At 36.1% G+C, this 26,087-nt stretch overlaps 1 protein-coding gene across 2 annotated transcripts in view; it reads right to left on the reverse strand.

Annotated features, from left to right (window-relative positions):
• Window positions 1-594: 594 nt before the first annotated feature.
• The window catches only part of CUL2 (cullin 2), a 44,475-nt gene continuing 18,982 nt past the window's right edge, over window positions 595-26,087 (reverse strand). Inside the window, exons 6-21 of one of the 2 annotated variants that reach the window (XM_084260749.1) lie at window positions 25,091-25,173; window positions 19,004-19,100; window positions 18,809-18,919; window positions 17,421-17,583; window positions 16,407-16,531; window positions 14,744-14,851; window positions 12,647-12,706; window positions 12,146-12,274; window positions 11,959-12,045; window positions 11,351-11,503; window positions 10,891-10,968; window positions 9,240-9,306; window positions 7,985-8,187; window positions 5,630-5,731; window positions 4,819-4,935; window positions 595-1,208 (exon numbers count right to left, since the gene is read on the reverse strand). In XM_084260749.1, the coding sequence (XP_084116875.1) occupies window positions 1,077-1,208; window positions 4,819-4,935; window positions 5,630-5,731; window positions 7,985-8,187; window positions 9,240-9,306; window positions 10,891-10,968; window positions 11,351-11,503; window positions 11,959-12,045; window positions 12,146-12,274; window positions 12,647-12,706; window positions 14,744-14,851; window positions 16,407-16,531; window positions 17,421-17,583; window positions 18,809-18,919; window positions 19,004-19,100; window positions 25,091-25,173 (1,815 nt within the window). In that variant the 3' untranslated portion in view covers window positions 595-1,076. The remainder of the gene's footprint in view (window positions 1,209-4,818; window positions 4,936-5,629; window positions 5,732-7,984; window positions 8,188-9,239; window positions 9,307-10,890; window positions 10,969-11,350; window positions 11,504-11,958; window positions 12,046-12,145; window positions 12,275-12,646; window positions 12,707-14,743; window positions 14,852-16,406; window positions 16,532-17,420; window positions 17,584-18,808; window positions 18,920-19,003; window positions 19,101-25,090; window positions 25,174-26,087) is intronic. The other variant, XM_084260750.1, reaches the window with a different exon arrangement.

Below are 26,087 nucleotides of genomic sequence, written 5' to 3' on the forward strand. Positions count from 1 at the left end.
AAAAATCAAAATATGATAAATACAACCATATGAGTTGGGAGGGAAAACAAGAAAAAAACCAGCATGGGCTTACGTGGAAACAGACATAGGTACCGATCCATGTGGTGCTTCTACCCAATGCATTAGAGAAAAACCATTTTTTAATTACCAGTCTGCTATATTCTTTCCCATTATCAGGGTGGTTTCAAAAGCCCCTGAACTATATCTTTGATGTTCATGATAACCGTTCCTAACTCTTTGTGAACTTTCTACTTAAATCCCCTCCAACGTCTGTTTATTTTTCCTTGTAACGTGTTCCTACTGTGTGAGATTACCAGACACAGCGTAGGCCTGCAGGCACTAAGAATGGAAGTTAGCCTAATCTCAAGAAAACAAGATGTGCACTTAACCATAAATATTTTTTTTTATAATCACATCAAACATAACATACCTGGTATTCAGTTTTATATAAATTAGTTCTTATGTCAGATCTACTTCTGAGGTTATCCAAAATTCAAACACATAACATCATCTGTACTTTTCCAGGTCTGAGTAATATTTACAGACATTAATGCTATATCCATTTCTACAATCATTCCAGACACATTATATAACTTTATTTTTTTATTTGACAAGCAGCAGTATCATGTTCGTCATTTTTTTTTTTACATTTTAATGTAGATACAATTATTAGGTTATCTGTCATATTACAATATTTAGGCTTTTTTTTGTTTTTGTTTTTTTTGTGGTTTTTTTTTTTTTACTTTGTCTTAAGATACATTAAAAAACATCAACTGCAAACGTGAAGGGGAAGGAAAAAAAAAAGCATGGTACCCAACCAATTTTCCACATTTCAGCAATACCTCACTCATTCTTTTAGTAAAGTTTTAAGAAATGTCATAATGACATGAGCTTGAAATATCTATAGGCATTTTCCTTGACGCTCATGACATGGCACTGGTGATGTTGTAAACAGCAGAAAAACAGGGGCTGCCAAGTGACCAATTATGGAGGCACAGGCCTGCCTCTTCCCACAGGAACACACCAAACAGTGACAGCAATGATCTCCTTACAATCATACCTGCAGGACAGCAACATCATGCTACATAACTGTATTCGTCTGCAGAGGCCTGGCTTCGCTCTATGTACTGTTTGTCTATCAGGACTTCAATACACTTCTTAATCATGCTGATACTTGGGTTAAACCTAGCTCTTGATTGGCTAATTACCTGCAAAAGACAGACACAGACTTTGTGTTACTTTTATTTATATAAACACTATAGAAATATTTAAGACAAATTCAGTATATTTTTCGTTTAAAGACAGGATTAAATCTGGAATAATTAATTTATAACAGTGAACAAGGGTTCTCTATACGTTAGTGTCAGGACACTTGAGTGCAGAGCTCATTGGTTCAGTTTGCCTGCATGTTAACAAGATCCTTTCCATCCTCTTGCTTGCTTAACTTGTCATGGTACAAATGAAAATATATGCTCAGGATAAAAAAAAAAATCATTTAACATATTTCTTTCCTTTACTGTCATCACAGTTTAAATAAAATGAAGATTTTGTAAAATCACACATGCCTCTCCATGCTGACTCTGATAACTGACTTCTCTTAGCCTAGGTCCCTTCTTCCATTTAGGTACTCTTGTTGTTCTGGAATATTTGATTTATGGACTCCCAAACTTTGTTTGAATCACAGCAGCCTTACTTGGAAATTAAATGACCAAAGAATGTGTTAATAATTTTTTATAATAGTTCAGACACTTCTGAATGGTCAAATTTCACTTGACTGTATTTTTCAAAACTACCTCTAAAGCTGAATGTCAGTTTCTTCTCACCCACTGACACTTTTGTTATCAGCAAAAGACAGAGAAGACATTTTCATTTAATAAAGATTTCTGAAACTTGTGCTTTATGGTATTAAAAAGACATGTTTAGATGATATTTAAGCAGATAAGTAGCGAATTACCAAAACCATCTGGCTATAATGTTATAAGAAAACTTTTTTCATGCTTGAATAGCAGAGTTTTGAGGCAATCAGGGTGAATCTCTCTTTCTCCAGGCACTGAAGATAGCCCTGTGATTTGGCAAGCTCCATCTGGCTATGATGGAACTGTAACATATAGTAAAATACTATTTATTGTAAAAACAAATCTATATATGTGCTGTGGAAGAAACTGCAGCTGAAGGCAAAACTTCAGACGTCTTACTGCTTCTCAGCTTTGCCCATTCTCCTGTAGAGGAGAAGGAAGTGGTGGTGTGTAGTAACAGAATAAACATATCTATTAATTTGGAACTTTTTTTTTCAGATTCTGTTCTTGTGACTAAACTGTGGCAAAGAAAATGACTTTCTCCTCTCTACTTCCTAGCAGTGGTGAGGCAAATGTGTCTCATTATATTTTTCCTGTAGTTTCTCATTTGTAGTGTAAAGAAAGTGACTTTTATTTCAGCTGGATTTCCTGTTTTCTTTACAACTTCTCATGGCTGGCTTTGTCCCAGCTCTAGAGTTTGTTGGAGTCCTCTGTGAGCCAACAGAATTCACCAGGTAGAACTCACCCAGCAAAGCAAACAAAAAGCTCAAAAGAGCAAGTTTTGTTGGGCTAGAGGCCAAGGGTCTGGTGTGTTCCACAGCAGTACAAATGGAAAGAAACTTGGTGCTAACAGGCTAATAGATCTACTCAGATTTCACCAAACTTCAGCCCTGCACTCAAACTGGCTGCCATCATCGTAACTCTTATATTTACATAGCACAGGGAGAACAAAAGATAAAATTTTATTTTGGTGGGGTGTTTTGGTTTATCAAAGATAAAACAAATAAGAAGGATGGATAGAAATACCTCATGGTCAGAATGTAAAATAAATAACTAAATAAATTTAAAAAATCAGGGAATGACTGCACTGACCTTTCCCCTCCACTATTCCCACTGACCTTATTAATTTTAAGGGAAAAGCTACCTTGTCCTGCTAGAGACTGCAGCCCAGAGCTAGAAGCAAAACTACCAGGACGTATCTAAGATAAGTGACAATTTAGCAAAGACTCATACTGACATTTACAGGTTTACAAGGGCCTTGACTCTTTTCTTGGACATATCACCCTGACTGAAATGTGTGGTGCTGTAGTCTGCCCAAAAGATTCACTCTTACTCCTCAGATGTCAGACTACAGATTTTAAATGAATACATTAGTTACAAGAGTATAAACATCTCGATAAAAGTAACAAGAACTATGTATCTATGTCACCATAATTAGTCACTATATCAGAAATTAAAGTTTTACGAAATAAAAAGACTCTTGACAGTAAATCAAACCTTACTATATGGTTAGTAGGGGAACAAAAGGAAGTTGGACAATCAAGAAGTTAGTTATATATACTCTAAGGGTGTAACAGAAGTGATGATTGTTGATTTTTAATGAAGATCAGTCTAGGAAGAAAGCTGAGCATGTTCAACTCAGAACCACATGGCAGTTTGACCTTATTCATACGAGATGAAGCAACACAAGTTACTGAGCTGCATGCTGACATAACTAGGTAAAATTTCTTCTTAACACAAGGTGTTAATATTTGTGTTTAAGCCATAAGTACATAAAAGCCTGTCTCTCTGCAATTTGCTCTAGAACCTAGCAATTAATTTTTGAAGTGCCTAAGGGACACCCTCCACTAGACCAGGCTACCCATCCAACCTGACCTTGAACACTGCCAGGAAGGGGGCAGCCAGAGCTTCTCTGGGTAATCTGTTCCAGGGCCTCACTGTCCTCACAGGGAAGAATTTCTTCCTTATATCTAATCTAAATCTCCCTTCCTTCAGTTTAAAGCCATTATCCTTGTCCTATCACCACACTCCCTGATAAACAGTCCCTCTCCCCTTTAGGTACTGGCAGGCTTCCATAAGGTCTCCCAGAAGCCTTCTCTTCTCTGTGCTGAACAAGCCCAACTCTCTCAGCCTGTCTTCATAGGAGAGGTGCTCCAACCCCTGATCATCTTTGTGGCCTTCTCTGGACTCTCTCCAACAGCTCTATGCCTTTCTTGTACTGTGGACCCCAGAACTGGATGCAGTACTCCAGGTGGGGTCTCTCCAGAGCACAGTGGTGGGGCAGAATCACCTTCCACACGCTGCTGGTCATGCTTCTTTTGATGCAGCCCAAGAGACAGTTGGCTTTCTACAGTGCAAATGCATATTGCTGGGTCATGTTGAGCTACTCATCCACCAACACCCCAAAGGCCTTCTCCTCAGGGCTGCTCTCAATGCATTCTCCACCCAGGCTGTAGTTGTGCTTGGGCACAGTATCACAGTCTGTAGAGAAGACACCTAACATTTTAAAGAATCAAGCTCAGGTCTTAGTAATGATTTATCAGAGGCAGCATGGAGATTGGCACAAATGGAGTGTAAAAAGAAGGAAAACTTAAACCTAATTTTTGTACAACTTCACCTTATGACTCGAGGCTTCACAATTGCTCATCAGGTCCCACACTGTACTGCAGCATAGATATCAATTATTTAGAAGTTTCCCTTTCAGTTTTAAATGCTCTAATCTAGCAAGTGTACAAAAAGTATTCAAAACTGAGGGCTATAGACTAGATGTTCAAGGATATGATTTTCCAAGGTGTCATAAATTTAGTTAAAAGCTATGGTAAAAATCCCAATACAGGTACATATGGCTTGTGATAAATAGAGCATCAAACTTTACTTCCTGAGTAACAATGGCAAAAGTGAAAAAGTTCCTGCTGTTAACAGACTGTACTAGTTTTGACACAGGGGAGTTTTGTGGTCAGATGTTATACCCAACTATCCTGAAGATGTTCTTCAACTCATGCTTAAGGGGACTTTATCTTACCTCCTGAATAAGAGCGTTGTGTCGCAACACTTTACGTGCTTTCATGATACGAACTATAGCAGCTTGAAGATACATTTTCCTGTCTTCATCTACAGCACTTCTGGTCTGCTCCATCTCCTGCAACATGGGAAGAACCATAATGCTTAAAATATAGTAAGAAAATAAACTTTTTACTTTATCAAAAGTAGTTAATACAAAAATCTAGGTGACGTTCCATTCCAGGCAAACTACTTCCATAAATCAAGAACACCGAGTTTCATAAAAATCAGCAGAAAAGTAGGAGAGACACATCCAAACTCCTGTTTTTTTTCTAGAATGAAGCAGGCAGAGTTTTTTACTATGTACAGAGTTTGGCAGCACATGCATCTCTTGTACAAAATCCTATGTTTTAGCAGATACAGAGGCAACACAGATTATCAGTACTGGAGTTAATTTTAGTTGATTAAGGACACAAAACCACAGGAGAACAGTTGATTGGTTCTGCTCTTCCTGGAATAAGATACTTCTATAACCAACACCAACAAAAAAGTGTCATCAGGCAAGAAGTTAAATGTCAACCCCATTTGGTACACGATGAATAGCTCTTGTTTATCATCTTTTTTAATTCCCTATTCCATCTTCTCCTGCCTACATTTTAAGTACAAATAAATTTTCAGGTTTTAAGTTTCAAACTTAAGCAATTTCTTTATGGTGATATGTATCTCACATAGGGACTCTTACATCTGCTTACATCAAACTAACAAAGTAAGTTTGATTTTAGAAAAATAAGCATCCTAAGCTGTTCAAACAAGAAACATGGAAGAATACTTGCCTGTGGCGTGTCTTTCTGCATTGATGTAGTAATTTTAAATTTTGTTCGTTTACTGCTGAAGTTCATATTTAAAGAAAATGTAGACTCTGCCTCTATATCCTCCTGCAAAAAAGACTCTTTTTAAAAAAATCAGAAATGGAACCAGAAAATTATAACAATTTACTTTAAAAAAAACAGTTGGGGGTTTGCATACATACAAACATTTTCAGATTTATAGTTGGAAATTCTAATACGCCACTCGAACCAGGTGAAATTTTTAAGCTATGGTTTAACTTAGAAATCAAGTCTATTTTAGAAAAGACTATAAAGAACTCTGACACACATTAATTTTGTTAATAAGTCAGTACTATTAAAGCAATTTCTGTTGTCATACTTCAGCAGCTTATCTTTGTTGCAAACATTCTCCAGTTAAAGTCACTTTCCCTCTGCAAACAAAGTAGGATTTGCATTTATCTATGGCAGAACCCCTGGAGAGAGCTGCTGCTTTCACAACTATTACTAATGTTGCCTTCCAGAAGTTCATGAAAAACATCTAAGCACTGTGTTATGTTGTAGCAGAAACAGTTGCCAAGCTCCAACTTCTACAGTTCCACATGTGTCTGTACATTTCTAATTATTTTCCTGACAGAATCTCAATTCTTTTCCACTCAGAAAATGACAGTTCCATTCAGTAATTGGTAACTATTCCCTACAGTCTAAACACCTCTACATTCAACTCACAGGACAACCTGACCAATCTGAACAGTTTCCAGGCAAGAGTTGGTGCAAGTATTACCAATTTCCAGCAGAATAAAGTTACTGGCCTTCTAGGACTTCAGAAACTTGCCAAACCACAGTCGCCTCAAGGTCAAATACTTCAGTAAACACAGTCAATATTTATCTAAACACATACTCTAAACAATATTAATTCTAATTTTATGTTCTGCAACAAATATTCTTTATTAGATAATATCCAGGTATAGCACAGAAAATTTAACATGAAAGGGCAAAGACCAACTGCTTTAAAAAAATAGAAGCTAACAGTAAAATTTTAGCATTATTCTGCTTACATTGAGTATAAACCAAAACAAACCATGCTGTGCATGAATTCAAAAAGCATAATTCTAATGAACCAAGAAAGATTTCCTTTCCCCACCCCTCCTTGCAACAGTATATCAGACAAACAAAAGCAAACTACAATGTTTAGTACACTGTACTTTACTGTGTGTTTCAGACACAGGTAAAGAGAAGTGAGTGCAATTAATTTCACTGCTTAAGCCACTGATGTTCACTGGCTTATTCAATAAGGAAGCTGATAGACTGTCTACAGATCTGCTTTCACATTGCTAGACGGAGTGCAAAGAAAACAGAACTAACAGAGATGTCTGAATACAATACACTGGAAGTTAAAGAACCAGAAAATGCAGTGGTTGTATTTCACCCATGTTTTAACAGACATCTTCCCAGCCACTGTTCCAGCCTGAGCTCATTTCTAGATATTGGAAGCATGTCTTATGCTTCAGCCAAGCATCAGATCTTCCTTGCCACCTCACTTGCCATTTGCTAATATTTGCCTGGTTAAAAAACAAAACAAAAAAACAAACAGCTATCAGAGCAGCTCTGGATTTCTTGTAAGCAAAATGAACAGCTTATCTTGGTTTCTGCCGCCTGATAGCGAATAACGAGCTTTCAGGACTAGCTGGAAGCACACGCTGAAATCTGTATGGAAAGCAGAGGCCTTTCTGTAGCATTCTCTATGTAACAGACATCTGTGCTCTTCACTGATGGGGAAAAGGGTAACTGTTTTCAGTCATACTCAGAAGCAGCAGAACCTGTATCAACCATCACCTTAATCACAAAACTCATATATAACTGGAATTCCATGGAACTCATGGAATGAAAAGAGTTTGACAAATCACAGAAAAAAATCTCACACACAAGTCCTCCTTACTCCCTTTCCTCCTCCTTCCTCCTCCTGTAATCTGTCAGCAAGGAAGAACTGTCACTTTCAGTCCCTTAATCCCACAGATGTATTTTTTAGGATCTCCTTTAGACTCTCTGGGTTACTTCTTGAGCTCCTTCAGCTTTGAAAGTCATGTGTTTAAGGAGTGCTTCCCTCCAACAGCAGTGTGTCTAAATCCATTATGATGAAATGCAACTGAAATGAGGAGCAGTCTTAGTATTATTACCTTTTCAGCATGCCATGCCATTACATGACACAGCCTCTTTCTCCTGTCTCTTTCCTTATAGATACAGACTTCTAATTGTTCCCAAGGGTCAATAATATAGTTTGGGGAGGGAGGGGGGGGAAAGCCCTTTACAAATCTGAGAATCACAAGACTGAAACCATGAAACTTTTACATGGCTATTACATACCTTCTCTGAGTCATGGTTGATCATTTTGACGTCAAGTAAGGATTTGATGGTTTTTGTCAGCTCCTTCTCATTCATTTGTGTACTATCCTGAAGCTCCTTGTAACTGACGGTTTCACTGTTGTTGAAGGCAAGCAACACTGCCATTTGGTATGTTGTGACCATGGCTACATAAGGTTTGCACAAATAGTTCATTTTTACTTCACCTGCAATGAGACAAGGCAGTATTTTATAAAGTGATAGAATGTGATGAAAAGTCATCTGAAGCTCAACTACCAGAGCTCCTTGTACATTTCCAGGCACTAAATTCCCACCTAAGTATGTCTTTAACACCGGCACAGGAAGATGAAAACTAATGTTGTGAACTTACACCTGTAAGATGAAGTCTGCAACAACAAATCCTCTGATAACTATGACTACTAGAACAACAGTGTTTTCAAGAAAAAGGGAAACCTGCAGTTCTGAACCTGAACAATGCAATATAATATATAGTAATAAAAAAAGGAAATTCCAAATAGCCTCAACACACTGCAACACAAATCTTCAATTAGTAAGTTAGCTTACACAGAATCACAGAAAGATTTAGATTTTTCTGTGTGAAGGTAAGCATGAGCTAATGATAACCTTCTATTATCTGCACTGAATTTTCATTACATTACATTGTTGTATGTCTGGTTTTCACCTGCACGGAATACGTTGCAGTGCTCAACTGTTAAAACCTGATACTGAAAGCCCTTGAAGTAAAATTAAACTGATTGCTACTTACTAAACTAAGCTACAATTTGTAATATATATATCTGCTATGATTTTTTTTAACATTTATTTCTATACATTAAATATAAACATAAGTAAATACAGGTATGTATTTACTTAGTTACTGACATATCTGAATTAAATAGTAAAATTTGCATTCTTAAAAAGATAGAATATTCAGCTAAGGGATATTTGGTACTACAGAAACAATTCCAGGGCAATTGTTATTAACTCAGCAGATCTATGGTACTATTTTGTACTAAAGACTGTACACATCTAATTTTACTTGGATTTCATAAATCTCAGATAACGTGCAAGTTACAGAACAGATTTTGGACATACTAAGCAGCAAATACTAAACTACTTTAAAATGCAAAATATGTCAATTGACTCGTGATGCAATGTAACATTCTGACTCTAAAGTCTGTAACCACTGGAAAAGGACTTTTAAAAAATAAATGTCAGTTGTACAAAGCACAAGTTTACCAAAACACTTAGTTTTTACCTGTACAAAGGTAATGTAACCAAGTAAGCTTCCTTCCACTAAAATGCTGACTGTAAAATAATTCGAACTGCAAAACAAAATGAACTTCAATTAGTGAAACATATAACTACTTATAGTAGTTTATTATCACACTGCCAGTCCAGAAAAGAACTCTTGGTTTTAAGCTCACCATACTGGATACAAACATTGCAGGTCAATTAATGACAGCATTTTCCTTTAGCAGAGGAATGGCGACTGAACCATTTATGGAACTACTTGAACATATTATTATTAACATACCACTTGATGACTAAAGATTGTTAACATACTCATACTTTCTTCAATGCATAAAATACAGCAGTAATGGCTCTGTTATCCTATTTAAAATCAATACAGAAAATCTGTATTTTACAGATTCAGTCTTACTTTGATTCAGGCTTTGATTCAGTCTGGCAACTCTGATTAACATTGAAGGAAAGTACAAAAAGGGGGACTTTGGACCTCTTTAAGAATCAGGTGTTTCTCCAACCACAAGCTTACATAGTATGAAAATCAGTACTCATACAGCATTCAAATAAATATATGTTTATATATAATAATAATTGACTGCTTCAGCAGTCTCAAGAGCCTGGAAAGGCTGCTGAACATTTTGCCCTGTTACAGAAGTATTCCCTCCCTGTGGAGCGCAACTGCCTTTTTCTTTCTAAATCCCAGCCAGAATCCTGAGAGACCTCTCTCTTCTGTGTCTAACCATTAAATTTGACAGTAAAGACAGGTACTGTCAATTTTTCAAAGACTCCCCAGTACCATGTTCTGTTTCCTCAGGGAATTATGAGTATAACTTAAAGCACTAATTCTAGGTAGGCGAGATATGAGTAAGTTTGCTCCTTTAAACTAGCAAAACAGCGAAGTTGGGCAAGCACCTTCACTGAAGAGGCAGACACCATCATAATTTGTATCAGATAGTAATTTAAGGTATAAAATGTGCTTAAAAAAATTCTGTTATGTCCAGTAGTAAGAAATTTTTAATTACCTAAAATCTACTTTGCTAATAAAAACACTTTAGCCAAGATCAACCCACATATCCTGTATTTTAACACAAACGTTGTACAGCTAACATTTAGAACACAATAATATAATCAAAAGTACATGAAGACTTCACCTCTACAAAGCAGTAATAATCACATAAAACAAGAATATCTGGCCAAAGTAAAACATCTACTGCTCTGAAAAATAAAATTAGCTTTAAAAGTTTGCACAAAGCTTGATTTGAATGTCTCCTTTGATGTATCGGACAAGAAATCTGTATCTGCATTTTAATCTGCTATTAAAACTCTTCAGATTTAATATTCAGAACAAAATCTTTTATCTAAATATTAGGAATAGGTTATAAAATTAAGGATCGACCCAGTTCATTTGATGGTATTTATTTGTATCTCTCTCATCAATCACAAAGCGTAAAAGTAAGATGTGAAAAGTAAAGAAAACCTACTGAAATGCGCACAGAGTTTCAGTACGTCATTTGGGTGACCCTTCCAAACTGCATATGGACTGAAACAGGATAGCTGTGATTTACTAACAGAATGAAGCAGCTCAGGTTTTTCTCTGTTAAAGTGATGATCTTTTATTTTACATTTTCCACATGTTTACAAAGAGCCACCTACTAACCTACCATCTGTACACTTTTTTCCAGTTCCTGAGGAATTGCAAACGTAGAAGAAGGAGCCTGAGTTAGAGGCCATGCACCAGCCTAAGGTGTCAGGGAAAAAGAAAATCATTAACATTTTCATAAAACATATACATTAAGAAAACATAACACTATTAAATAGATCTATAATGTATATCATGTCCTAAGACATTCAATTGACACCAGAAGTTTTACTGATCATTATGCATGCCCCACTGAGGGATTAAGTCAAGACAGAAAGCGAGGCATTTTTGCAGCACTATTCTTCAGTGCATTAGTGGCTTAACTTTTAGAAGAAATACTAGGAAAATAAGTGATTCCACAATGATCACAAGGTGTCAGTTCCCATAGGAGAACTATTCATCATTAGAAAAATCGTTCACTTGTTACCAAAACATAAAAATCAAGTGCAAATAACTCAAAAGTAATAAACATACATTAGTACCTGTAGAACATATATCTGAAAACTAATTCCCAAATCTATAATTGTGTCCTGGTTTTTGATAAAGTTGTTGAATTTATTGTTGAGATCAGCACTAACACTCATGTCTGTATACATTCGATGGAGCTTGCTGGTAAATTCATAACCACAGGCTTGCTGTAAAGAAATATTGTAACAGGTTTCACAATGAAACGGTATTTATTATATAAATCATGCATATTCACTATTAAAATATTAAAATCTACTTATTATAATATTTACAGAGAATAATACAGTAGAAATTAATCATTATAAAAGACGATCAGATTTATCTTACTTTTAATTTCTATACATTGACTTATATGAACAATGTTATTTTATAGAACTGAAATATAAAGCCAGTTTATGAAATTCCTTGGTACTTTTATAATGTAAATATAAGTTATTTGAAAACACATTTAACAAAAATACCCAAAGCTTCACAAACTCCTCAGAAGCCTAGGCTTTACTTGGCCATATAGCTTTCACACACTAACTACTTTTGCTAAATTCTCTCTGGCACCCTCTGCTGCTCTCTTACAACATTACATGTTCCTATGTTCGTTTATTCTACATTAGAAATATTGTATTACCTTTAGTTTATTAATCATGGCTTCTTCAGAATCCATAGACATAGACAATCCGTGAATTAATCTTTTTGCCAACATTCTGGCATAGAACTGCATAAAAGATCAGATAGGAAGATTTTTAAAAGCATAACCACATTCTTTAAGTATGCTTTAAATACAGCATTTTAACATTTGCTCTGTATCAAGTTACCTTTTGGAATACATCTTTGTCATCAATGTATTTGAAAACAGTAATGAAACTTGTAAGCTTGTCTTCTACTTCATTCTCTGTCATTCCTTTCGCTGATTTCTTCAACAAGTTGTCACAGTACTTGGCCAGCTCAAGTTAAAAAAAAGAAAAAACAAACCCAAACCTACTTGTCAAGCTTGAGAACAAACATATGCCAAGGTAATACAAGCTTCTACACAAAAGTTAAAGCATGAACTAAGTCACAGTCTGTAGTCTCACATTCTATCTCAAGGGCCATATTCACAGGCAAACGATACATACGGCGTCCACAGAAAATACAAATTCTGTACCAACTGTTACAAGTGCACTGATTTGCACACCCACAAAATGTGTGTGTAGGTTGTTATTTATCACTACTGAAGCACACACCTGAGGCTGACTCGCTGTGAGAAATGGATAGTCACGTGAAGGACCCCATACCAGTTCATTTGACAGTCATAAAGTATTATTCCTTTCACTTACCAACTCAGGTGCTTTGCAGATCGACTTGGGCTCCCTATAGTTAACTACAGATGTCAAAGCCTACAAAGGAACATAGAGCAAAGAGTAAAACTGTAAATGACTCAAAAAAAAACATTCAGGGCAAAGAGCATCTGAGACTCTGTAAAACTCAACCACACCAAAGGGGATAAAATAAGAAACAATGACTAAAAGGGTCGGAATGACTACTCTGTCACAATTTGCATGTTGAACATTTTAAAGTCAAGGTTTAAGTGGAAAGAGTAGAGGAATAGAAGTTAATTGCAGAGACCAGGAGAACAATTTAAGTTATGATTAGAACCTTATAAGTTAAAAGTATGAATATTTTGTTATATAGCAGTATGTATCATCCAAAAGTACAGAAACTGAGGAAAAATGGCAGACAAAGCAGGTTTGAGTAGCAGCACATTGGCAGAAGCTTGAGCTGAAAAACATACATGGTGTGCTCGTGACAGTAAGGAAGGAAAGATCCTTTCACTGTTAGGAGGTAAGAACAGTGTGGAATTTGATACTTGTAAACAAACCATCAAAATCATCACGATTAGTTTCTAAATTACTTATTGCAATTACATTAACATTTTAAAATAACAGTGAGCCAAAAACACTGCATCACCATAGTTCCTACGAATCATAATTCCTTCTGTGGAAGAGGAACATCTATTTTTGTTATTACTATCAAGAATTGTCATGCATCTCTGCTGTAACAATGTCCTGACAACCCAATATTTGGCAACAGGTCCCTAGAACCCCTGTGAGAAAGGAATGCACAACCTGACACAAAATATGAAACTTTACTGTGGTAAACAATAGCAATTTTTATATCCACCATGAAAAAATGACAGCAGATAAAGATTTTAAGTATTTATTATAATAAAACATAACTGAAGTGAAGAATTTATTTAAGTAAAAAGTACCTATGTGCCTATGTGTAGCTGTCAATCTCATGTTACTCCACCTTCTGGTACATGATATGAATTGCAATTGAGACGGAAATACACTAGGGTACTGAAATAAGCTTTTGTTTTAAAATACTAATGGATTTTTTTCTCAATATCACAAATACAGATGGGTAAATACTACTGATATTTTTACTGGTATCTCCATCACTGTCTTTCCAGATTAACCTGGGCTGAAAATTATCAAAGTTTAGGCTATCCCTAACTACAAGCTCCAAATACTGCAAATTCCACAAAAAAGCAAAATAAATTTATGCATGCATCCTGCATCAGGGAATTATAGATAGGAAAGTAGGAAGCATGTTCTCTAGGAAAAAGATACAAGGACACAGAGGAACAAGTGGGATATTAACAACTGAATTAGATAAAATGCACTTCTTGTTTGAGGAGGAGCCACCCAGCCTCTCAAGAGCCCAGGTATGTTTGGCAGAATATAATAATAATAATAATAATAATAATAATAATAATAATAATAATAATAATAATAATAATAATAATAATAATAATAATAATAATAATAATAATAAAAAAAAAAACAACAACACTTCTTATTAAAATTTGTAACAATGAGAACTGTTATCCTTAGTATCTTCACATCCATGCATTTCAAAGAAAAGAGTAGCAAGACTTTTTTCCTAAATAGGCTTATTTAACCTGAAGTGCAATTCTCTGCTGGAAAGAACTAGCTACTGTGACAGTGACTCGAGTAATTTAAGTTTCCAGGTATTCTTTGTAGCTTCTATGTAAGTAATACAACTGGCATTCAGAGTTTAAAAATTATGGCAGCAAGCAAATTCAGGTTCAAACGCACATGTTACCAAACTTCCCAAACCCCACATTTTGGCTTTTTATCACCTGCTCTTAAATTTACATTAAACAGGTCAGCTCTGGTTTTGTGTTTTGAATTATGATGAAAAGAAAGGTTTTCACACCCAAGTGTGAAAGTGGTCTCCTTTATACATACCTTTTCCACTAACACTGGATTGTCCTTTGCTTTTCTGAACTAGAAAAACTGCATAAGAACTCTATCTTTGAACATGTGTTGATGCCCCGAAGAATTCTGGTGAGCCTGAGTCTCCTGCATTTTGTTTTCCAATGCTTTTTTTATGTAAGTAAAAGTTACCTTGTCAAGGGCACTCATAAAGTGTTGATCACCATTCAAAACTGTGTTGATGAGTTGAACAAATTTACTATGTACTTCCAAAACTGACTCCACAAACTGAGTTGGCATCTAAAAAAGGTAGATAAAACAGAGAGCAAGTTAATGAGAAAAACAGTATTATCCACATGTGAACATACCTAGATTAGTTATACATTTTTATTTATTCTTTTTATTAAGATTTAAAAAGAACAGTGAGTAAGTCTTCAAGGGGATTGATTCTGTGTTGTTGTATTCTCACACCACTGTTCTTGAACACATTCTGGAAATAAAAACTCTCTGACTACATTTACAATCACACTATCAAACACAGATATGAGTCTATACTGCTCTCATGCTGTCTACTCTTTTTCATCATTCCCTACAACAATTTCTTAGCCCTTTCAAAAATCATTAATGCTAACATGTAAATACAGAAATCAAACCACAAAACTACCAAAGTAAACTGGTACTTCTAAACACTGACTTCAGAGTCAGGGATGAGCCCTTTGAATTTCCCCACATAGGACAGTTACGGATCAAATTTAGCATGCCACTTCTCAGCATAACGTTTTGTATAGAAATGACTAACAAGAATTAGTCCCTATGCAGACAAGCTGGCCATGCAAGGGTGTGCAATGCACCAGTTGCATTCTCCAGTCACACATTAGAAATGTTTTGATGAAAAAGTACTTAATCCACACAGTGGAGTAGGTATTTCACATAGCGAAAATTGTCTACATAAGGCTGTGAATTTTCATCCCCCCTGGGGCTCTGCATTCACTTGCCTGTATAGGCACCATGAGTTTGATAGAAGCTCAACAAACAAAATAATTTGAAAGCAAACCATTCTACTAAAGACTTCAGCCCTTTTTCAGTGTGCACACAGGAGTTATGGAAGAGTAAAAGCACTCCTGCATGGTCAATAAAAGAGCGGATTTACAACAGTTTGTATCTATGTATTATTATAGACAGAAACAATGGATGGCTAAAGTCACTATCCTAAAGTGAGCACAGATCTAGACAGCAAGATGTATACATGTACAAATACAATGTCAAATGAAAGCTTGTTTGTTTGTTTCTGAACAGCAATGCTAGAGGAACAAAAATGGAATTAATTTAAATACATATGAACTGAAAAATTGTAACACACTTTAGTAAAATAATTATGCTACAGTATATTCAGAAATTACACAAAAATATGAGACTACAAAGCTATTAGTGAAAAACACCACACTGAAATCAGGACAGGATGTCAAGTCTTTACAAATAACATATAATTAAACTAAATGGAATCACCAGTTCCTAATGTACCAGAACAGCAAATGCCACTGACTTAGAGAAATTCAGGAAAAAATACATACATGGAACAAAAGGACCTACTTGCCATGACAGCATTAAACAAACGACAATGAGAAGTATCTAGCTGTAGTTGTTTCTGGTTAGATCACAACAATCAGCTCTCAGGATAGATATGTGTTGCACAGCTAAGTGTGCTGATCAGAAGTTACAATTTATCCATAATATTCCAAACCAATTTCATATAGACAAAAATTAAAAAGACCAGAATAGACTAAAAAGAAAAGGGTAAACATTTCATCAGGAACGTTAATCAAATAGGTAATTTCAGCTGCCTAAGGACACTCACATTTTCCTGAGAAAGATTGCTGGTTGCTCTAAGGCCCTCATCATGGATATGGTTTTGTAGTTCCTGAATCATATGAGGTAAACCACTTGACACAGCACGAAGTAGAGTATACATATTTGCCATGTCTGTAACAGAGATACATTTTTATAGAATATGCTTAGAAACACTAAAAATCAACACTTAATATAGTATCATAATTTCACACAGAACTTTTCAAAGACTGAAACAAGACCAACTGGTTTGAAAAAAAATAACACACTGGATCACTGACAAAAGATAAAAAAGGAAAGAGTAGGGCTATTTGTGATGTTTTTTCTTCAAAAAAAAGGATCCAAGCTCTGATCAATTTTGCAAAACTCTCTGGAAACTGAATGCTATTATTAGATACAGTTTGAGTTTGTGAAAAAGAATTTCTTTCACATAATAATACCATCTTCCATGCAAGTATAGGCATTCTTTCAAGAGTAAGAAGCATTTAGTGATCAGGAAGCAAATTTTTTTTAGTCAGGCAGAGAATATTACTATAAGAGCATCTGCTTCTGTAGAAAGGATTTGGGCAGAGAGGTCACAAAAAATCAGGACAATAAAATGTCACTATGGTAAGAAGCCAAGATGTTTTATAATCATGACCTGTCAAATGATGATGAAGAAATCTGTAAAGACAGAGCCATTGGTTTACAAATGAAAACACATGCATAAAATATGATCAATTCTACAGGACACAGGACTAAAGTGTGGTTTTGAGCTGACTAAGACAAGAGTATTGGCCGAAAGAAAGGTTGTTAACAGTAAAAAGTTTTGACTATATATGTGGAAGAATGAATATGAATTACATGGTAAAAGAAAACCATCATTCAGGGTTGAATTGGGCTTTCTACGTAAGTAACATATATATTGTTGAAAATGTTTAAGCACATAGAAGGTCACTGAATACAGATACTAAATTGCAATGCTAAATGAATTAAAAAAACACCCCAAAAACACTTTAGGATATTTGTGACCATTAAGACTTACCACTTCTTTTCTCTTGTCTGATAATATTGTGACATTCTGCATGTAGAAACTGTAAGTGATCAGCTACCATTCTCTGTTGGCATTCATGAATCACTTTGCCATATGAGCTGGGATGCAAGTATTTCCGACACCGCATTTCTTCATCTTTTAATCTACCTAAAACCTACAGACAAGTTTTTAAACTGAGAGCTGATGAAATACTAACCATCAATAGAGAGCTATGTATATATAACAGTGTATGTATGCAGAGTAAGACACATAAATACTTAACCAAGATTAAAAAGAACTCGTCTGGGATGCTGAAAAATTAAGTTTGCTCATTTGAATTGGGCTGTTGCTGAATATAATCTTCTACTCCAAGTACTAACTAGGCTCAGTCAGTACTGAACTCTCTAACAGCACTCAGTAGTACTCTTCTCAAAATTTCTCCATCCCTTCAACTTTGTGACCAGACTCCCGTGGTTTCTCCTATCACACTTCTTATTCCTTCTGTGAAAGTTTTACCAGAATGCCTAACCGTATAGAAATCACTTTACTCTTCCTAACCCATCTGCTCATACGCACGCATCTGCTCAGAAGGTATAGGTTTACATCTGAGCTATTAATATAAACTCTTCATAAATTCAATGAAGGAAACAGGTATGATCGCAAAATGAGTCATGTGAATACTGACATAAAAGTACCTGGATCCCATGAATATGAGGGGAGCCTAGGGAGAGTAATGCAGCTGAAGAATATTAGTGACAGACAAAATGATTCTGCACTTCTTTTGGTTTAACTGAATTCAGCCTGTCCCTGAATTTCACCTCAGGTGTACTACCATTAGCTTATTCTCCTTATGGTTAAAAGCAATCTCACAGCCTTCTGCTCAATCCTTCTATCTTATTAGTGGAGACAGCATAGCACTGAGGACTGACTCCTAGTCTGTAGCAAATCTTTGCTTTCTCAAGCAAGGTCTAAGAATGACAAGTAACGTACCACAACTTGACTTCATATAACACAAAGTAGAACAAAAGAAAATTCATCTCAAGAGTATCTGATTTTAAACAACAGTCTATAACAACTCTACCATATAGTCTTCTTCAACCATCACTGCTAAAACTCTCATATTATGCTACAATAAACAAAAGGAAAATGAAGAAGCAATTCTGATCAATCCAATACATGGTTTGGGCTTTGTCTTTTTTTTTTTTTTTTCATTTATTATGAAATATTTTAAAGCTGACAGTCCAACCATAGCCAAGTATACAACCAAAAAGCACTGTTGTATACTTTGATGAAGTTTAAACTAAGAATGACCATGGGAACTGCACAGGAACGCACGTGCCATCAGTATATTGATAGTATTAGATTTATAGATATTGCACAAATACAGAACAATCTCTTACCTTCTCCATGTATTGTGAGCAATTTGACTCTTGCAATAAATTTGAAGCTTCTTGTTTATAATACTCCCCTGTTTCATTCAGAAAAGGACACTCAAAAATTTCCTGATAAAACTAAAAGGGAGAATTTTTTTTAAAGGACAAATAACATAAGTTAACATTAAAAATAAAAAATGTAAATCAGAAATGCGTATCTACCTTTAGGGGGAATTTTTTCTTATACTGTTCAACATGAACAAAGGAGTTAATAACCCCATGGATTACTTTCTGGTTTGGGTCTTCTCCACAGCGATCACTGAAATAGGCAAAGCAAACATTCATGAGAATGTAGGTATCTAGTGTAACTCATCTAATAGTAAAACGAAATAATATCGGATGAAAACACTTCCAAGTAAGTTCCTCTGCTTAGATTGGCAAAATTGAAGATTCATCTTAAAATAAAAATGTGCTCTTCTTTCTCTCCTATATATTTACATTGATGAGACAGCAATTCATAAATTATTCAAAAGCATTTACGGGTCATGAAATTTCCAAGTGTTTGCTAAGGATGCAAGTATTCCAAATTACAGTAAGTTCCATCTTGTATCTGTAGCCTGTACCACATAGGCTTCCTTCACACCCTTGCCCCTGCAAAAACCCCAAATTTTTGCCAACAACCTACCAAGAGGCATGCTACATTTAATTTTCTGAATATCTACTAATCAACACACAGATGTCAAACACAACAACACAACAAATATTTGGCACATCATCACAATTTTTAATTATACATTGGAAAAGGAAAACCTCATGTTTTCCAGTCAAGACTAGCATCAAATGAGCATGTTCAAGTGAAGAAAATATTATCTTTAGCCCATTCAGCTGAAAACAAAAGTAATTAAAACAAATGCTTTGCATGCTAAGAAACATTACTGTTCATCCCTTTGCAAAGACTGGAAAAAACAGACCCACACTCATAAGTAGCAGAGTTTCTTAAAATATGAACTGTTCTAAAAAAGACCACATTTCACATATACTTTATAAAGAAATAAAAGGTATTCCTTAACTCCTGAGGTGATAAATAGGACTAACATATGATTTATAAAGTATATTTACACTTAAGCAGCAGCAGCAGTTGGAATTTCAAGGTTTTTCTTTTTTAAATACACATGTACCCAATGTATCTGTATACAGAATAAGAACTTTAACTTTACCCAGGCTGCACTGAAAACACAAAATGAGGCCTGTTAGAAATCTATGTCAGTACAGGAGTCATTTACAGAAGCAATTTTAAAAAACGTAAAGCCAGCAAAAATATTTCAAACAGAAACATTACCACACAGTTAACATATGATGGGAGAGAATAGGGAAGAAATAATTTTGCCAATTCCATTAATTTTGGACTCCAGATACCCAAGAGCTAGGGAGGTTTATCAGGACAGCCTCATCAGCAGTCCTTGTATTACATACACCAGACCACAGTTGTATGTTCATGACACTGTTAATTATGTGCACTGATTTTAAACACTACTGGATCCTAAGACCCAAAAACTTAAGCTGATAACAGGTGGAAAGAACTAGCTCTCTAACAGATGATAAGCAGTCACTGCATGCTTGGTCACCTGCTACAAATGAGCTGACCTAATGGGTAACTGTGCCAACAGGGATGTCTGATATTTTTTTTTTTATCCTGTGGGGGACAGGGAGGTTTCCTCTGGTTCTGGTAGCTAAACCAGTAGAGTAAATCTGGGTTTGGGTACAAGCAATCACAGCCTGCATTCTCGTCAACATCTCTCTGCTAGGTCTGGGTATACGATGGCACAGGCAGCAGCATGTCACAGAAAGCAAAGAGCTGGACACAGCTCCATCCTGATGGGGTCCAAGCCCATGGTGAGCTGCAGGATGCATGCAGCCTGTGCACACAGCACCGTATTCCAGAGTGAAGTAAGCTACATAACTAGTAGTCCAGCACATCACACAGTGGGGCTATGCCAAGACATAGTCCAGTTGATCTCTAGCACACAGGGTTCTGGACCTGGAGAGATACTGATGACACAAACACAAGAAGCATTACTGTAGTAATAGGTGAAGACCCAGCTCCCTTCTGCTCAGTTCATAGACCTTAGCCCACACTGATGCAGCAAGAGCAGCAAAGGCCAGGTCCAGGGGATCTGAAGGTCAATGTATCATTAGGAAAAAAAGCTGCAAAAGTAGAGGAGTTAATATGGTCCATGGAAGAGCTGCAAGGGAGCAGACAGGCTTTTGAAGCAGCATCCAGATGGCATGAAGGCGATAGACGAAAGGGAACACAATATGGGACCAGCCTTGCCTGCCTTTTTTGTGGCAAGTAGGACACAGCAACGATATAGAGTTTGAACCCACTTGGGAATACAGAGGCAGTGAGGATGCAGCTGCCAATCAAGTGACAAGTTTAGAACAACTGCCAGGATCGTGTATGCATTTATTTACTTATTTAAACAGATGCCCACGTTCCTTATTTCCCCCCCACCCAAATGTACAGAATTTTTTAGTAGCTTTGCATAGGTTTCCTCAGTGGGTATTATATATGTACAACAAAACAGTGTCAGGCCCATGATGAAGTTTATAATGTAGTTCTGTCTGAAAAGCTACACTATTTCCAAGATAAATACCATCTCACAAAACTATCACACTTTGATAGTGTGATAGATGACCCTTTGGCAGCATCTTCAGGTTTTGATTTACAGCAATAGCATTCTGCTCCCACAAACCTGTAATGCAAATGGCTAGTTTCAACAAAACTTGTTGGAAGTTTCAAGAACTATTTTCATTAAAGTGTTAGTAATAAGAGTAGCTATGAAATTAAAATGAGAGAAATTTGAAACCCCACCAAGGTGGAACTCTATTATAAAGTGTAGATTTTCCTTCTTGGCAGCAGTCAGCAAGTAAGGCGGAAACATATGGCTACAGAGTAGCTACCTCTCAGTTTGAAGCACAGAGATATCACAGGAGATCCTGTGAGACTAGAAGGGAATTATGATTGGGAGGGAATCTAGACAAAGACAAACCATTAGGAACACAAGTTCCACTAATTCTGCTGCTGCAGTTTCTTTTTTTCAAAAGAAATGGAGAAAACTACAACAAATGAATTCAAGGATTTTGGGCTATTGTTTCTATCTGAAGACTAAAACTAACAGTGGAAGTTTAATGTGTATCATACAGTGTCCTTCTACAGTCCCATAGGACAATTTAATGTACAATAATACTATAGTCATTAAAAGAAGATTCCATCATTCAAAAGATGTGCTCTCCTGTGTGAGACCAATGGCCTATCAAGACCAATTAATTGCAGAATTCACTGTGAACTAGAAAAGCCTGCTTGGAACACTTTTAAGGGTAATTAACTTCCAATAGCTTTCCTTTCAAACAAATGGTATAAATAATATATGAACTTCGAGAATAGGTTCAGTTAGTTAGAAAAAGTGTTAGTTATATTTAGTAGTGAAGCCTCTCCTGGTTAGTCTAATCACACTGTCATTTGAGATAGCACCTGAGTAATTTCCAAATTATTTCTGTTTAAGAATTTCATAGATGAATTTTCTCACAATTCGAGATCTTGTCGGCTTCCTGTTGTGTTGAAACAAAAATGCTTAAGTTGATATTCAGCTTGCCTTGTAGGAGGAGTGCTTGGGCTAGAGGGAGGGGGAAGAAAGTGTGTTATATTCAGAACTCTATATAAAGAGGAGTGCAGTCAGACAAGACAGGTTTAAGTGATTTAACAATTCTCTGCTGTTCAAGGGGGCTAATCCTGCTCCCTTCTGTTCAGTCACGGGCCTCTCTCTCTTGTGTTGCTTGGGCACTCATCTAATTCTTTGCTGAACTGACTCATGCCAATTGGGAGAAATATTAGCCAACATGTTTTTCTGTCATACTAGAGCTTGAGGTGGTTCACTAAACGACTAGAGAAGCACCAAATTTGGCACAAGAAAGGTAGTAGGGCACAGCCTAATCCATTTTGGCATTAAAACTCTTTGATCAATTTAGTCATCTTGTTCAGATGAACCACAAATTGCTACTTGTATTTTTTTCATATACCAAAAAGGTTTGTTAGTTGTAATGCACAGTGTATTGCACAAGTTAATAGCTAAAAGTTGATGTGCATAAAATTTGTCACAGCTTTTTTAAAATTTCAATTAAATACATTGATAAAATGAAACCTGAAAGCAAAATCTGTGGCTCTGCTCCACCTGCCTTTTCCCATACAGTAATAAATGTATTTTTATATTAACACCAGTTCACCAAAATGGTGGTTATCAACTCCACATATTTTTGTATACTATGCAAAATCTTCCGATTATAAGAAGTTCAACTGTCGATTCTACTTAAATTTTGTATTTTTAAAAATATTTTAATAATTGAACTACACACACACTTAAGTTCTACACTAAGAAGTCTCTTGATTAAATGCCTTCTTAAGTATATATGTATATTAGTAATTTTAATATATTTTCTAGGTTATAATTTTCCCATGCACATTCTTTTACCTTTGACAGATGTACCTTATTGATATCCATTTGTTCAAAGCTATTGTTTAATCCCTGAGCTGCTGAAACTCAATGCTAAAGGACATTTAACAGCTGTTTCAGAGTAACCATAGCAAGCCAAATAATTCATGATACCAGGAAGAATGAACTAGAGTAAATTTTCTCTTATGTAGTTCACTCCACAATAGGCAGATCACAAAGTGACTAGAACTAACTAAATATAAATTTAGATGTATGTTTTGAGAAACAAGAATTGAATTCATTTGTTTGAGATCACACAGAAGAATCCTTAACAGCAGATGGAAAAAAAAGTACAGACCCAATCATTAGAGACAACAACAAGTTTTATTTAACACTTTCAAAATGGTTTAATAACAAACAACATCAACTTGTTACAGCCTCAAGATCTAACGCCCCAGGGAGCCAGTGATAGTCTTAATCTAAATACCCTTGAGGTCTGCAGTAAGCCTTGAGGTAAATACGTACCATGAGGCATCAGATATCTGTTGAAAAAAGGTTTGAACACAGACTTCCACTCCCACCCACCAGTGACATACAAGGATTGACTAACATGAGTCTTCAATGTCATTCTGCTTAATGTTACAAAGCAGATTTTCTTCACCATGAATTAGAGAATCTTCTATCTTCATTTAGTAAAAATGCATTGCTACAGTAAACATGGACAAAGCAGTATTTGCACTGGTTACAAAGGAACCACGGTTCATCAACTGCCAGGAAGTAAATAATTCCTGGCTTCAGAAACACCAGAGAGGGACATCATGTCAGTTACTTAAGTCATCAAAAAATTAATTCAGGTAGGAAAAGAAAATTAATACACTACCATTAGTTTCCTAATGCCTTATAAATATAACTTTTGGCTGACCATGTGCATGTCCAAGGCACCTCAATAAGCCAAATTGCCTCAACTTTTTCGGTTTACCTACACTAGCCTGGGCACCTGAGTCAGGCACACAGCCACTTAAACCCAATAACCTGGTTATTAGGCAACTCCAGAGCCAGCCTATCCAGTATTAAAAGTGTAGAGGCTTACAGAACTAACAACTACACACAATTTCTGTTTATTCATAAATAAAAAGATCCTTTAGGAGACAAATAGTATAAAGGTTTTGAATCGAAGCTTAAAAAGCTTTGAGTCCTGTAACTGCCAGGGTCTTAGTTTAGTTTAAAAGTAACAGAGGTAGAGAAACAAAACAAATTTCCTCAAAGTTTAAAAAGAAAAAATTGCCATTTCATTCAAGTAAAGCACCAAGAATGTAAGTCACTCATCAGAACAATAGAAACCCAGAAGCTTAGTCTACCTGGAAGATAAGCAAGATTTGTTTGGAGTCTCAGGCAAAGCCACACAGCTTTTCTGGCTTTGCCAATCCTTAAATAAGTCCTGGTCCTTAGGTTTACTGACAGCACAGAAGCCATACACAGTCACCAGGTGGAAAAAACAGTGAAAGGCACCCTAGGGGACCTGGAGAATTATCCTAACTACTCCCCAACTCCACTGATAAGAAGGGCTGCTGAAACAGAAAAGGTCACTACCTTGGGGCTACAGTGAATTAATGATTTTTTCTTTTCAGAGTCTTTTTCTACACACGAAAACCGTAAGTATGTGGCCACAATGAGAAAGCTGATTGAACATCATCATCAGGTGAGAAGCCACCTTCAAAAAACAAAATAAAAAAATCTAGGCAAAAAGTCCCAAGACTGTTCAAAGTAAAAAAGTACAATACCTCTACGTTGTGTAAAAGTAAAAAAATAATGAAGCACTCACTTTTTTATTTCTCGGAGGAGCATCCGAATAAGGATGGCCTGCAGAGGCTCAATCATTAGTTTTCTCCACATATCAAGAGCTAGCTGTCAGGACACAAGACAAGGTTACATCAATAAAAACCCCACAAAACCAACCACCAAAACAGAACCAAAGATGATACAATTCCCTGGTCAGAATTTTAAAAATTGAATTATTAGCTACCCTCTTCTTTCTCCCTTTAAAATGCTTTTCTTTGCCACACCCCAATTTACCAATATATTAATAAATTTTTTCTTCTAGATGACCTGACTGCATTCAGATAGGTAACAGAGATCTGTACATCAGCAGTGTCAGGATTTCTAGTCAGACAGTGTCTGAGTGCATGCTTCCCACACATCCAGCAGGACTGATGTATTCTTTGGTTCCATTCTATCAAGGATTCTCAAATGCATATAAGGATGATAAACATGTTGGCTATGAGGGCAGGTTTGAGTGTACATATAAACACAATATCTGCACTGTAATATGTAACAAACTCTTCTGCCTGATGTGTTCCAATGTGTTGCAGACACCATTACTAAAAATAAGCAAGTCTGGGAGATAAAGCTGACCCAATGACATCATAAGCAGGTAAAAAGAAGAGGTAACAGTTTGCTTAATAATCAAGAGACAGGTAACACTTTGAAATCAAAGTTGTCTTGGGATCAATTTTCACTGTCTTGACTTGTGAGGAGTAGCAGTAGAATAGTTAAAGCTAAGTTTTCCTAAGACATTAGGAACTCACCCAGCAGAGAACGCTGAAAGAAGCTAGTTGTGGAGAATAAAAAAAGGACTGACACATTATGTGACTATGAAGCAAAGGGGATGACCTCAGGTGACTCTCCTGCAATGTGGTCTCTGAAATGCACATGGTCCCTCCCACATATGATCTACTGATCTAAAATAGCTTCAAGTTGCCTGTTGGAATTTTCTTGTCAAGTTAACTACAGAAAGGTAAATCCAGCAACTTGATGTATTA

This window comes from Gallinula chloropus, assembly GCF_964237585.1.
Source record: "Gallinula chloropus genome assembly, chromosome: 2".
NCBI classification, from domain to species: Eukaryota; Metazoa; Chordata; class Aves; order Gruiformes; family Rallidae; genus Gallinula; species Gallinula chloropus.